Source organism: Podarcis gaigeae (genome assembly GCF_964106915.1).
Source record: "Podarcis gaigeae genome assembly, chromosome: 2".
NCBI lineage: Eukaryota > Metazoa > Chordata > Lepidosauria > Squamata > Lacertidae > Podarcis > Podarcis gaigeae.
In genome coordinates this window covers 57901903-57916097 of record NC_139679.1, presented here as the reverse complement: position 1 = coordinate 57916097, position 14195 = coordinate 57901903, and the positions used below count along the sequence as shown (strand labels likewise).

Below are 14195 nucleotides of genomic sequence, written 5' to 3'. Positions count from 1 at the left end.
AGGGAGTGTGATCCTTCCAGCTTTAATACTGAAAATGTACAAGTAAAAATGAATCTCTTGCTAATATCGGCTTCCATGTCTGAAAAAACTCAAAACGGTGTCACACATACTTAACATATCTGAATAAATATTTACAGTATAAATACAGATTTAAGCCTGACACAGGCAGAACGGCATGTCACATAGTCTTCCTTCTCTTGTGCCTCAGCTGTGGACATAACCACATTAGAGAGCTACTGTTTCCATGGCTACTGGCTGTATGCAACACATTACTGTCTATGTCTTTTTGTTTCTCAGCTCTATCCCTTTTCTCCTGCATGCACTTTGCGTCCATGTCACGGGCGACAGCTGATCTTTCCCTGGAGATACTCCTTTCCCTGAATCTTGCAAAGGGAGAGACCATTCTTTTCCTGGGCTTATACTGAAGCTCTGCCTTGTCTCTGGCATCCTCACTTTGCCTCTTTTCAGCACTGACTGATATTTCTGCTGTCCTGCTAGTCATCTGCTGGATTTTCTTTTGCAAATAAGCCCCACCTATTCCGTAGCTGCGCTGTCCACTGTTCTTGTTGCTTGCTTCGCTTGCAAGAGATGAGGACGAGCCAGAGAGGTTGATCTGGCTGCAGTGATCGGACCTCTGGGGATTACCAGCTACAAAGAAAGGAACACGCAAAGTAAATAATACACTGGCAGTAAAAGAAACACTCTTCTTGTTTATTAATCTACGTAATGTTACACTTGGATGCGGCACAAAAGGAAACGTAAGCTGCAGTTAAGTAAAGAGGGGGCAATGATGTGCCTGTTTAATTAGTTAGAGAACAAGTAATCTAATTTTAGTTCTGCAATGAGATGTTAACAAATACAAAACGGGGCAGAGGCCACTTTTATCAAAACAAGATTGTTTTTAAAGAAAACAACAACCCCTGAATGCGTATCCAACAACTGAAATCAAAGGAGACAAAGCAATCCTCATGGAGTCACATGGAAGTTAATGAAAGTCGCATGCTTATGTAGAAGAATTCTAGCAGGAGTAACTTCTGGCAATCCAACAAGAATAGTCAACTATCCAAAAATAAGAATATAAAATGACACACATGGTTCTTTAAATTACTGTATATGAACCAGCCTGGACCCTGCAACCCAGACCTGGGCCTTGTGATCATCATCTGAGGCCCCTCTTTGTTTGCCCCCCTCCACAAGAGGTGTGGAGGGTGGCGACACTGAAAATGGGCCTTTTCTGTGGTGGCTCCCTGCTTGTGGAATGCTCTCCCCAGGGAGGCTCACCTGGCGCCTTTGTTACATATCTTTAGGCACCAGGCAGAAATATTCCTCTTCCTACAGGCCTTTGGCGAATCACTCTATGGCCTTTGAAATAGTGTATTAAATCAACACACATAAAAACACATTGTCCTACTTATAGTGGTTACATATCTCCCCCACACCCCGCCAGAGCTTTTCCTGATCCATAAGATCAGACCTTTATGTCCATGATCCCCTGAATTTTTGTTTAAATTATTTTATACACTTTTACATGTTTTCATACAGCTGTTCTACTTGTTTTAGGTTGCATTTATAATTACATTATTTTTATATTTTATACCAATTAAGAGATTTGTAAAATATTACGGCAAGTGGTTTATAAATGCCTTTCAATAAATAAAATATAATAATATCCAATGTTAAAAACCTTCTTGAAAGGTTTCAGGCACAATGGTCTTTTCCATGAACACATGAAGTTTCTTTTCTTTTCCCCAGTGAATAAGTTATGCCTTTTGTGAATACCCAAAGTACATCTTTTGAGTTTACTGAGGAAAGGAAAGACAGATCCTGAGAAGAAAACTAAAATATAGTTAAGCTGAGACATGTTAAGACTAAACTTGTGTCTACTCCTACCTTTGCGTGGGGAGTCCTGAGGAGAAGCAGGAGGACTGGAATGCAAAGAAGATGCCATAGATATACTGTCTTCTGCTTGTTTTTTACTATTTGTTTCCTCAGACAAACTCATTGACTTCTGAGGAGAACCTGCACCTATGAGAGCAATCACAAAACAAGACAAATGCTTATACACACAATTCAAACTGAAGAGTTCCTACAAAAGCATCTTTTATGGTCCAAAGGCAACTGAACTATGACCAAAATTATTCCTGGACTCCTTTGTGAAGATTACTTTGTTGGAAGACAACTTTTAAAAGCCAGCCATATTCAGCAGGGCCTCAAGTTATGTTGGGAGGGGTGTGTGTGTGTGTGTGTGTGTGTGTGTGTGTAACACACTGACTCATACTATCCCCAAACCTCAAAACAGAATTTTGAATCAGCCCTTTCTTGTTTACATGAATTTGATAGAAGTTGCAAGACATTTAGCAGAAACAATTCACATTCTCAGTGTCCCTTTCCATGAAATGTAGGAGATTTGGAAACATTTGGTATGGCTTAATTTGTCTTTATGGAAAATTTGACTTCTCAAATCTCTATACAAATGTTATTTAATATATTTGCATTTTTCATGAAGTAATATTCTCAAAGGAATATACAAACTACTTATCAAGCATACAATAAAATACATTTTAAAACCATAAAAATATATCTTAACAATATTTCAAAACTTAGTAATACTAGTCCTGGATAATGTAACATCAAAATCAGGCTAAAATTAAGGATTTTGTTTGAAAAATTTAAACATGTCCAATCTGCTGCTGAAACTGTATGGTTTTATAATCTAGTATAGTGAAATATATGCTAGGATATGACTATATCAAAATGGAAATGAAACAGACAAGTATAGCTTAACATTAGCCTTGCAAAACCTTCTATCTGCCCATTTTATATAGTAATTTGATTTAAGAAGTGAATCTTGTAGATACTCACTAAAAGTCACATGGTCCTTTGCTGGTGCTTTTTTCCTAATGGGATACAAGTTAACAGCTGGAACCTGAAGGACTTGACTCATTCTGTTTTGCTGATGTAGATGAACTTTTGTAGTTTGGCCAACAGATCTCAGTGGCATGGGAGACATTTCTACAGCTTTTCCACCTCGCCTTTCACTTAGATTTTTTGTCACTGACATGGTGAAAAGGAGAAGTCAATATTTTTTTTCTATAATCTGTTGCAATGTTAATAAAAACCACAATTAAAATGGAATGTGTACTGAAACACTAGATGGCAAGCTGGTATTTTTGTATCCATAGCAATATCTGTAAGGATTCTTATCCACTTGTTCTTTAGAAAGGTACCCCCAGTGTTCCACTAGGTGGCACACTTAACTCATAGAATAAGCTATACTACTTCAATTTCATTACCTGAAGATGCTCATCTATGTTGTAGCCTCATCTGCTGCTACTCCTGCACCCAGCACAAAAATGGTGCAACACATTACAGCTCTGACCTGTTTTGCAAGGTGAAATCATGCAGGATTTGTGACTATTCCCCCCCCCCAAAAAAAGCCCTAAAAAATGGAGAGAATCTGCTTTATGAATCAGCACTAAATGTTTTTGGTAGCTAAGTGTTATGCATTTCCATTCTGTTATGCATTTCCAGAGGGCAGATTTTCTAAACCCTGTTCCTGATTTCATAAGGAAAGTAAGCTTCTGTTTCAATGAGGGAAACATGCTTCCGTTAAGTTCAATGAAATATGTGCATTTGGTACTCTCCGACAAGATATACAGCTGAAAACCTCTATTGGGAAATAACTTCATGGTGCTTGCCTTTTACCCTCTGTGCACAATTAAACCACCTCTGAAGTTAAAAATCAAACAGCGCATTCAAACTTTATCTTTGCATTTCTGTTAATTTACTGTCGGAGAGGATACAACATTTTGAGATGAAGCATTTGTATACCTATATCTCAGACTAGCCATCCAAAAATTCAGAGCACTCCAGATCAGAAAACTCTCAACAGCCAAGAAGGCAAAATCCTGGCACTAAGAAACTTTAATTCAGTAAGCTAAATCCCAGCAAAAATTAGGAGGTAGAGAGAAAGGGTTGGGAACCAACGTTGGCAGGACCCACTTGCTCTCCCAAGGACACTGTCCACAACTCTGCTGCACTTTTAGCTCTCTCAGATCTGGTAAATCCCTGGCACACCTGTGAACAGTCACAATAGCTCCTGGTCCAGTACTGCATGTTTGTAGTATGCACTTGGGAGCTGCTGTGAATACTCGAGCCACTTGCAGCACTACTGGTGGTTGATGCATGGCAGCTCATGAAATCTTCAGGGATATATCTGGGGCTGGCTAGGGTTCAGCTTACTGGGTTTTGTGTATGTTGGGGGTGAAGAAGGGCGGAAGAACATCAGCACAAATAAGTTTAGTTACAGTGATGATGAAGATTACTACAAAATACTGAAACTTCCAGGACTGCTTACAGTTAAAAAAATAAAACAATTGAACAACTAATAATTGAAAAAGCAGCAGAGTCTAGGAAGGAACTAAAAGTACTAGAAAAAACAAGGTCTTGTGATGTTAGAAAATGTAACATTCAGTACTAGGAGAATTCCATAAACAGTGTGCCATCACTGAAAAAGGACTTTCCTGGTTACCACCCGACAAACTACCAAAGGCAGCTGTAATTTTTATAACCACTGGGCCAGGCAGAACAGTTTGTCATCCCTCTTACTGACAATTTGGGGCCAAGGCTGATGAAGAGAAACTTGCCCAAGGTCACCTAGGGAACTTTTCCAAACTGGAAAGCCTAGCGAAAAGGAAGTGGCGAGGGAATGTCAGAAGAGTCAAATATCTCCAGAAAACTTGGAGCTTATTAAAAACCACAATAATAGAAGCTTAGGTATATTTACTGCAGATCACAAAAGATGCCAGCAAATTTCATGAGAACGTTAGTGTGGTTAATGAGCATGATCAGGTGCAAGAAGGCGCCTTTCAGAAAACAAAAGTCTTCCCAAATGGTAAGGACAAAAAGGCACACAAACACCCAGACACAAAAATAATGCAAACAGGCTGAGGATTGTTTACAACAGTCTTCCCCAACCTGGTGCCCTCCAGATGTTGACTATTAATTACGATTGCTTGCCAAAATTTAGATAACCTTAATAGTGCATTATATTTTGGAGTCTGTCTTAAGACGTTCGTTATTTCCTGAATAGCACAGGTCAGAGGTCTGTTTATAAACTCTTCCTCTGCAACAACCTCTGTTAATAGTCAAGGCATTCAAAAAGTGTCAGACCATCATGGTATATCACTCTCCTCTCTACTATTTTCTCATTTCCCAATGAAATAATTTCTTTACTTATGTCTTTCTAACTATTTGTCTGTGATAATATTTTATCCTTTCATTTTCTTATTGCTTACACTAGGCATACCAATGCCATTTCTTAATTCTGAAAAGTGCTAACTTGGCAAAAAAAAAAAAATGCAACATAGTATGGGATTTTTTGGCAGGCTAGTGATAGGTGCATAGATTAACAACTGAAGGTCAATGGTAAGACCTATAACTTCAAATTTGTGCAAACTCAGTCAAAACTCAAATTGACAAGATGCCAAATATTCATCAAGGGTTTTGAGGTTGTTGTGCTTTTGCAGTATCTGCTTTTAAATATATATTTAGCCTGCATTAAAACTATGCTTAAGAGAAAGCCCATAGAAATGCACATAATTATGTAACCATAGAAAATTAAGTCTAAAGAATGACACAAACATTCTTCCTAACTAACACCACAGGCTGTTCAAGCTCAATTGCCTTCCTAAAAGTTTGCTTTACTTACAAGTGCTATACGCAGGTTCACACTGAAGTGACATTATCTGGAACTTTTCTTCATCCGTTTCCACATTCAGATTGGAGAGATATTGTTTGACTTTCCTGGCCATCTGAGCGTCCTCATACAATTTTTTTGCATTTAGAAGGGAGCTGCGCCGGGCACGTTTTTTGTGTGCGCCTCCTTGAACGTCCAACATGTTTGAGTTTGTGCTGCCCTGACTTAGTGATCTGCAAGAGAAGACATCAGGTAGTTAAGCTGCAGCCGCTTTAGTAGTGAGGAACCAAAGCAACAGACACCAAAGCACAAATACTCTTCCATTAAAAGCGCATGCTGATGTCAAGTTTTAAAAAAGGAGATGAATAGTGTTAACACAACATTTGTTCTAAAGCAAATTGCAAGACTACTGAGTTAATATGTCCAGAAGAGAATTATAAAACAAAAAGTGTGCAATGATCAGGAGCCAGGAAAATTTCTACGAAAGCTCCTCCTAACAGATGTAACTAAGGCTCTTCAGACTTACACCAAAAGCCCCAATACTGTGTTTGGGACAGAAGATAAATTTCTTAACAGTTCTGAATTCGGTGTTAACGCAATTTGGTCTCAGAAGATTAGAGCATGAGCAAAATGATGGTTGAAATAGCCCTTTCTTCTCTCTCTGAGCTGTTCAAAAGCTTGCAAAATTGGAGGGGAAATGTTTGCAGTAAAACAAAAATCATAATTCCATTGTATTAATAACTTCTGGTAGCAGTACTTTGCATAGGGGTAGGTGAGCTTCATTATTTTTACCATATTCCAAAAACTGGAATATCATCTTGTACTTATCAGAAGACAGCAATGTGTTCTCTGATAAACAAGGTGAGTCTGCCAAGAGAGATTAATGTAAGACTTTGCTGGGAGCTGCTATAATTTACTATTCTGCTTCTGAAATGGGAGCAACGACGACGGCTGTGATCAAGAGATTTGTGTGTGGAAGACAAAGGCACACTGCTAGATGTTTTTCTTTATGTTTTTATTCCAGCAGTCACTCTCTGAATAGCAAGCTGCATTTTGAAGCACAGCAGTTCAGTGGGGGGGGGGGGGGAGAACTGCTGGACAGGATGTGGAAACAATGTCACCCAGCTGCATGCATAAGGTGGACTCTTTGAATAGGGATCAGCGCTTGGAGAATTGGAACCTGGGATTCTAAAGATGATTATCTCCCGTGAAGACATTTAGCCTTCAACAACAACAACTATTATAAAATCCTTCTCATCACACCTGTAACAAAATTACTACCTTTGGACAGAAACAAGCTTTACTCTCATTGAACAAAGTGCCTTAATAGTTAAATGGAAAATAAGACTGATTGTCTTTAAAAGTGTGCGCCTTTCAAACTTGAAATTTTCTCCTGTTTTATTGTGAGACAGAAATGATAATTTGTTTGTGGCCATTTAAACAATTCCAGGCATTATGCACTTAAACTGTGGGAGCTCCGATTCCTTCCATATTCTGTCCCTGAGCCATCTAACAAGCAGTCGCAATGATCTGGAGAACTAGACAAATACCTCCCAATTCAGTACAGAGAACTATTGCTGCTGGGGAAGAGGCAAGTAAGAAAACTCAGCTGGAGGGAGCTGCTGTTGTTTTTTAATTATTGTCATGAAAGAGTCTGAATTTTAAAAATTATGTGTCGATAAAAGCAGCATGTTCTATAATACCAAATAGGAAGTAATTAGAAAGAAAGTAAAGACATATTTTCAAGCTGACACAGATATAAAAACTCCATATTCGTGAGACCCAGAGATCTTCTGAGGAAGATACGCACATCTGACGTTCTTTGGCTTTACTGTTGAGTCAGTAAAGCAAAAACTGGGAGAAGAAACTGGAAAATGAGAGAACTTAAGTGAGTGTTTGGGTAAATTTCCAGAGATCCCTATACTGAGTAATAGAAAAGGAGAAAGATTTAAGGCCTCTGTCTCAAACCGCAACAGGAACAGGAAGAGGAAAGGAAGTGATGGAAGATTTCTAGTAAACAAAGCAGGGAGAAGCTGTAAAGAGAATAAGGAAATCGATGTGAGGGAAAGAACTTGTGAAATTTCTGGTTTTATCTTGGGAAAGCTTCTGACAAGTATAATCTAGTATATCAAGTAAGAAAGAACCTGTTTTTCCAATGAAAGCTACTAAAAATTCCATGTATATTCAGGCTTCTTCCCTGTCAGGGATTTTGCAGTTTTAATAACTTTGAGAGTATGTTTCAATTTCAAGGATGATCTAATTCCAGTATATGTCTCAAAAAGTACTTTGAACTGCAGGCTAATTGTATATATTTATTCTGACTGAATGGTATTTGGTACAAAAGTACTGCTATAGCAAAACAAAGTGGACCACCTATTTTTTATGAAAGAAATTTTAAACTGTTAAACAAATTAGCTCAATATTTCAACAGGGGACACAGCCAAACAGAAAATGCTTTGAAATACATAAGCTTAACAACAGAAGCAGCAAGATTTCAAACAGCAATAAACATTAGAATGTGAGTTCTGAGAAGTAGAAATGATATTGAAAGAACAAGGGACACACTGAGTCAAATAATACATATAAAGGAACAACAGGTTTAGATAACACATATTCACAACAGAATGAAGACTGATCACTGATTTGTTGACATCAGAGCAGCAACAGGCTCAGAATGTTGTACAGATTTAACATGGGAAAGTTTCGTAACTATAAACATTCACAAACCACAAGATGGAAATACAAGTTATGTAACCTGGTGACTTTGGTTTGTTATACACCATGTTTTTGGTGTTTTTTTAATCTTACTAACTTAAACATTTAAGTATCCTTTTTATTAAAGTATCATATTAACTCATGTTCCTTTAATTTTCCCAAGTAAAAGTTTAAATGCAAACTATACAAGAAGGAAATGTATTTTTTTTCTTTACTGTCATCTGAATATGGAAAATCAAGAAGAGTGTTGGCTAAACTTTGGCCTACCAGCTACTGCTGTAGAACTACAACTCCCATAATCCCTGACTATAGACAGTATTGGCTACGGCTGATGGGAGCTGAAGTCCAACAATACCTGGAGGGTCAGAGGTTTCCCACCACTGATCTAGAAGAAACATCTATTCTTTGCCCTTCCCCCATTATTAACAACTGAAATCTCAATCTTGTCCATTCCAGAAATCAAAACTGAGTTTTTGGAATGTTATAAAATGGTGAAATAATCTATTAAGGGAAATAATTTCAAGTTCTTCTCTGCAGATTCCATATCTCAGGAATATGATCTCATTTAGTTACTGTTAAGTTTCCCCCTGTTTAGTAATAAGACAATGCAAAATTACTACCAAGACAGCATAGAAAACCATACACACATAATCACTCTGATCCAGTGCTATGGTCTGGGCACAGAAGTGCCAATATACCCATATATAGCTTAACTACTTGGAATGACTTCATATTCATTTAAACAGAAGCAGTCATTAAATGTGTGATACTCTGTGTGAATAGATTGATCCTCTGGATTTAAATTAACATGGACCCCATGAAACCCCAATATCAAAATGCATGCAAAACTTTGGACTGGAGCAATTAGGTCTAACTGCCCAATAGTATGACCCTATGCATGTGTGCACACCTAAGTAGCTTATACATGTTGGCTGAAATTTTAGGCTGCATTATAGTGATCATCTTGGTCCCTTGCATACATTCAAGGAATGACTAGCACTTCTAATAAAATATGAAAAGAAAAGACGCTGTAATTCTGAAGCAGTGGCTTTTAAATTTTGCCTTAATAAGGAGACAATGATTCAAGGTTCTCCATCCAGAATTGGAGCCATGTGTTGCCAAGACGCAAGAGAACACTATTGTGTTAAGGTAGCAAGCAGGCCATAATATACTCTATATTATTTATTTTATTCCAACAATTTGAAAACCACTTAATCACAGTCATCTCTAAGTGGTGTACAGGAGACCCAATACAGTAAGACTAAAAATGAGTTAAAACTATAAAATCAGAATTCAATTAAAAAGTATGCTTGGATTTTTTTAAACAGTCTTTTGTGGGTGCCAGAAGTTCAATAGGTAGGTAGTGGACTTGTCTGACCTCAACTAGCAGAGGGTTTTATGAAATTGGGCCCACAGTACTGAATGCATACTTCTTGGGGATCTGAGCCATGCAATGTGAGCCACGGGAAACCAGTAACAGTGACTCCCACAAAGACCTCCAGCAGACATGGAAGGGGTCCAGCAGACCCTGAGGCTTCCAAGTCTCAAATTGCTAAGGGCCTTGTACATTAATACAAGAACCTTGAACGTGGCCTGGTGGCATCATTATCAGTCTAGCCACAGTATCCTAGAATAGCTGGAACCTGTGGATCAGACCCAAGGGTAGCCCCACATAGAAAGCATTGCAGTAATCAAGATTTGAGATTGCCAAAGCATGGATTTAGGGTCCAATTGGATACAGTAAACATGTGGGGATATAGCAAGTAAGCTGTGTTACTTATTGAAAAGACAGAAACAAACTGAAGCTCTTCTGTTTATAACCAAATCCATGCAGACAAGAAGTAGAAAGGAGAGACCATTAAGTGGATTACTCATCACAAGGATTTGGTGTTTGTAAGATTGTTCCATCAAAATGGGGATTTGGCTGCTGTGTTCTAGTCATATGAATTTAGAACAGAACTTCCGGAAGACGTTGGAATTCCTGTGGGTGTCAGCAGGTCCTCTTCTGCAGTTGTAATGGCTGGACTGGTTGGCAATTCAGCCTACATTGGGGTGGTTAAACTGTGGCCCTCCAGATATTAACAGACAACAGCTACCATGACCGCTAACCTTTGGTCATACCTGTTGGAGCTGATAGAAGTTGGAGTCCAGCAATATCTGGAGGAACTCAAGTTAGCCACTCCTTTCTGACACAGAGGTCTCTAGTGCCAATGAGCACTGAGTAATAACAGGATACACAACTTCCAGAGAGATTGTGTCCAGAGTTTTGGGGACTGAGCCCTCTGACAAAAGACTCTTAGCTGGAGATCCATTCCTAGTATGCAGACTGCATGGATGTCTCTAGGTGCTGATGACAGAACTCTGTGGCTTCCAGGATCCTTCATACAAGTGGCTATCAAGCTGTTTCTCCTTCTTTTACAGCCCAAGGTAGTGACATTTTCAAGCAAATAGCTGGATTTTCTAAGTAAATATATGATTTAGAACCATGGAATGCCTCCATGGTAGAGGCAGGGGAAGTTGGACATCCTTTAATGTCAAAATTTTAAAGTTATGTTAACCTCAAGTGAAAAGGATAAGCTCACTATGATTTTGTTTTGTAAGAACAATAGAAAAGCCCTCCCCACCCATGAGTGCATTCAGGTTTGTTAAGAATCCATGTTATTGTCATGGGCCTGTTTTTCCTTAATTTTGGGAATAGTTAGAAACAACTGTTGCAGAGTTAATAAAATGCATGCTATTGTTCAGATGCATGCATTAATGAGGATGCAGCATGTTAAAATTGGCATAACTTTTTTTGAGTCTTAGTTGCATTAATCTCTACACTTACCCCAAACTCCTCCACCTCTTCTTCCTGTAAGCAAGAGCCATATACAATGAAGCATGTATTTAAAAAGAAAAGCAAAGGGGGAAAATCACAGTTGAGAGTCAGAAAGGAAGAGGATGTAGACAGGAAAAGAGAGAAATGAAAATTTCAATTAAGTAAAACAATTCTCAAAATTTTTCAGTGGAATAGAGACACACATTTCAGACACACATTTTTCAGTGGAATAGAGACAGAATTTGTTACTATGTGCAGTGAATACACAAGCACAGAGAACCAAAGGGTTGGGAGTTTAAAAGACCATGAATTTTGAAGGAAACCTCCACTTAGGTTGGCATGTGCTGTTTTTCACACATCACTCACTCCCTTTCGAACCTACAACCTGATCTCAAGGACAGTACAAATTAATGATCTATTGTATCCTGGCACTGATCATATTACAACTGAATTTTTAATAAGAAGTTCCATTTTACTGGGTTACATTTTCAATGCCAATGATTACTCTGAATTGCCTAACCTCTTTGACTTAAGATATTCCTGTGTTTTTCCTATTATGATACTTTATCCTGGGTGAGATGGAAAGAGCCCTAAGCTAAAAACTTCATATATTGAAATACTGTACGCCAAATGTTATTTAAAAACTTTTGTAAACCTTCACTTAAGCATTGCAATCAGCATTAATCTACATTTGTTTCATATTCACTTTCCCATGATAAATGTTAACAAACAATGAAATTAAACAAAAAACAAACATGTGAACGTACACATATTGTTTCCTCCACACAAGAACACCTCCCTGCACCCAAATTTCCATTTTAAATGCCATACCTTTGTCTGAACATTACTGCAGGATCCATATTAGCAGAAGTCATTCTGATGACTTGACGAATCTCTTTGGCAATCATTCTGAGCTTCTCGAAATTTACCAAGCCATCCACCCTTGAATCATTTCCTATACAATTAAAATATGTGCAAGAAAACCTTTAGAGGGTTCACAACACTTCAGAGACTGACATGTTATTTCATATATCACAAGCCACCATCAGATGTCAAAGGTCTCCAATTCAAGTGTCGTTAAAACCACAAGAAGATGTAAGGTAGAGTATGGATGCCAGTCAAAATGCTAACTTTACCCTCACTCAGTTGTTTTTATAGTGGCAGCTGTCAGCAGAAAGAAAATGTTACAATTGGACTGTGTTCGCTTTGATTTTCCAATGATAAAAGGGTCGGGAAACTGATAGCAACAAGGTTATTGCCCTTTAAAAATTGGTTCTACCTCTTAATTTAGGGTGGAAAGAATTCATCTTCAACAGTTTTCAGTTCTTTCAGACACAGGAGCCAATGCTAAGCCAAATATGGGTATATACTGTTAATTTTTTACTGTTAATTTTCATTTTTCTCAGCTTTTTTGAGAGTTAGGGTGGCAGATGTAGGGAGGCAGGGCCCCTATACTGCAATAGCTATATAAAGTGGGGATATAAAGTGGGGATTTTGACATGTGTAGCTTGTTGATCGGGGTGATGTTGTACCTGCTGAATTTCCTTCTTCACTGCAGCGATTAATAGTCAAACATCTGATGTTATAATGACATCAGGTGACTGTCAAGGTTAATATGTGGGTGAGGGAGGGATCCAGTTTGCTAATGTGTTTCCCACACAGAATGTGCTGGTGAAGCAGGATGTGACGGAAAGGTTTGCTGGACAGTTTGGTAGGTTGGGATAGAGGTTGGGAGAATAGGGTGGGAGAGAGGGAGTGACAGGACAGAAAGTTGGTTCTGGGTAGAAACATCCACTCTAAGGAATATATCAAAAGCTAGAGAAAGGAGTCTCTGAGCTTAGTGTGAAGGACAGTGTATGGTGTCCTGTAAGAGTAATTAGGCCAGGAATTAACTGGGAGGCTGAGCCAGAAGAAGTAGAAGCCGTGAGAATACAGTCTACTTAGGACTCATTCCAGTCAGGAGGGGAGAGATTCTTCTACAAAAAGAGAATATTCCCAAACCAGTTAAGAGGGGTGTGGTGATCCTTTGGGTCTGTTACTTGGAGTACCTCAGGAGTAGGGTTGTCAAAGGGGTGTGTAAATGACAGAAAACACCACCTTGTTTAAGAACCAAAGTATTAAGCGGCAACAGCTGTGCAACAACTGAGAAAGAACTGAGTGAAATATCATTATAATCTGAAGTATCCTATGTTTTACCCATTTTGTGTCATAAATTTCCTTTGTTAAACAAAAGCTCTCTTGTTTATTTAATCAAATCCTGTCTGACACTCCAAATTATTAATTTTTTCCTCACACAAGTCCCCCACAAGATGATCTGGGGTAGTTTGTAGGAATTGGTGGAATTAGTGTTCTGTGAGGTGGGTGCATTATATTTAAGTGAGGGCAGGCCCAACAGCACCAGGAGGGGGAAGTGCCATTGCGTGGCTATTCCCTCCCCCCCACAGGTGGAATAAATGAAGACAGCCGACACAGCAGAGTTTTGGTTAATGGGCGAATATGGCCACAACTTTATTGATTACAGGAAAGAAAGGTATTGGCTTTAGGCATTGGCCCCTAACCGACTATCCGGTCTAACCGGGAAGGGTTAAACACCAACAGGGGGAGCCACCCGAGATGCGTATCCCTAGGCGCTCCCCGAGGGGTTACCGCTCGGGGGCGCACTTTAGGCCCTAGCCTCCGTAGGTTTCGGACGAGGCGTCGCCCCTCGGAGTCCTTTAACGAACTACCCTTCAAGCATTGGGGGAGGTGATGGCGTTCCTCCCCCCCAACCTCTTCTGCGTGACAATACCCTCGGCCAATGCCTACCGCCAAAAACCGAATGAGTTGTGACGATTTGCTACGAGGTAGGCGAAAAAACCAAGTGGCTCCCTAAACCAGCCAATTAGCCAAATGGAAAAACTCCTACCAGGCCCCTTGCGGCGACCAGCCGAAGCCCGTAGCAAGGTCAGGGGCAAACCTAAAGGG

General features: G+C 39.2%; 1 protein-coding gene across 10 annotated transcripts in view; it reads right to left on the bottom strand.

Moving 5' to 3' along the window:
- RAPGEF6 (Rap guanine nucleotide exchange factor 6) overlaps nt 1-14195 on the bottom strand; it is a 139858-nt gene that overhangs the window by 21504 nt on the left and 104159 nt on the right. For 7 of the 10 annotated variants that reach the window (XR_014561588.1, XM_083728343.1, XM_083728348.1 and 4 more), the window contains 6 exons: nt 12063-12186; nt 11241-11264; nt 5711-5931; nt 2863-3054; nt 1891-2025; nt 535-648 (listed from right to left, as the gene is read on the bottom strand). Coding sequence is in view for 9 of the 10 variants with exons in the window: in XM_083728343.1 (XP_083584469.1) it covers nt 535-648; nt 1891-2025; nt 2863-3054; nt 5711-5931; nt 11241-11264; nt 12063-12186 (810 nt within the window). In the remaining variant the exon portion in view is untranslated. The remainder of the gene's footprint in view (nt 1-534; nt 649-1890; nt 2026-2862; nt 3055-5710; nt 5932-11240; nt 11265-12062; nt 12187-14195) is intronic. The other 3 variants (XM_083728346.1, XM_083728350.1, XM_083728347.1) reach the window with 1 other exon arrangement.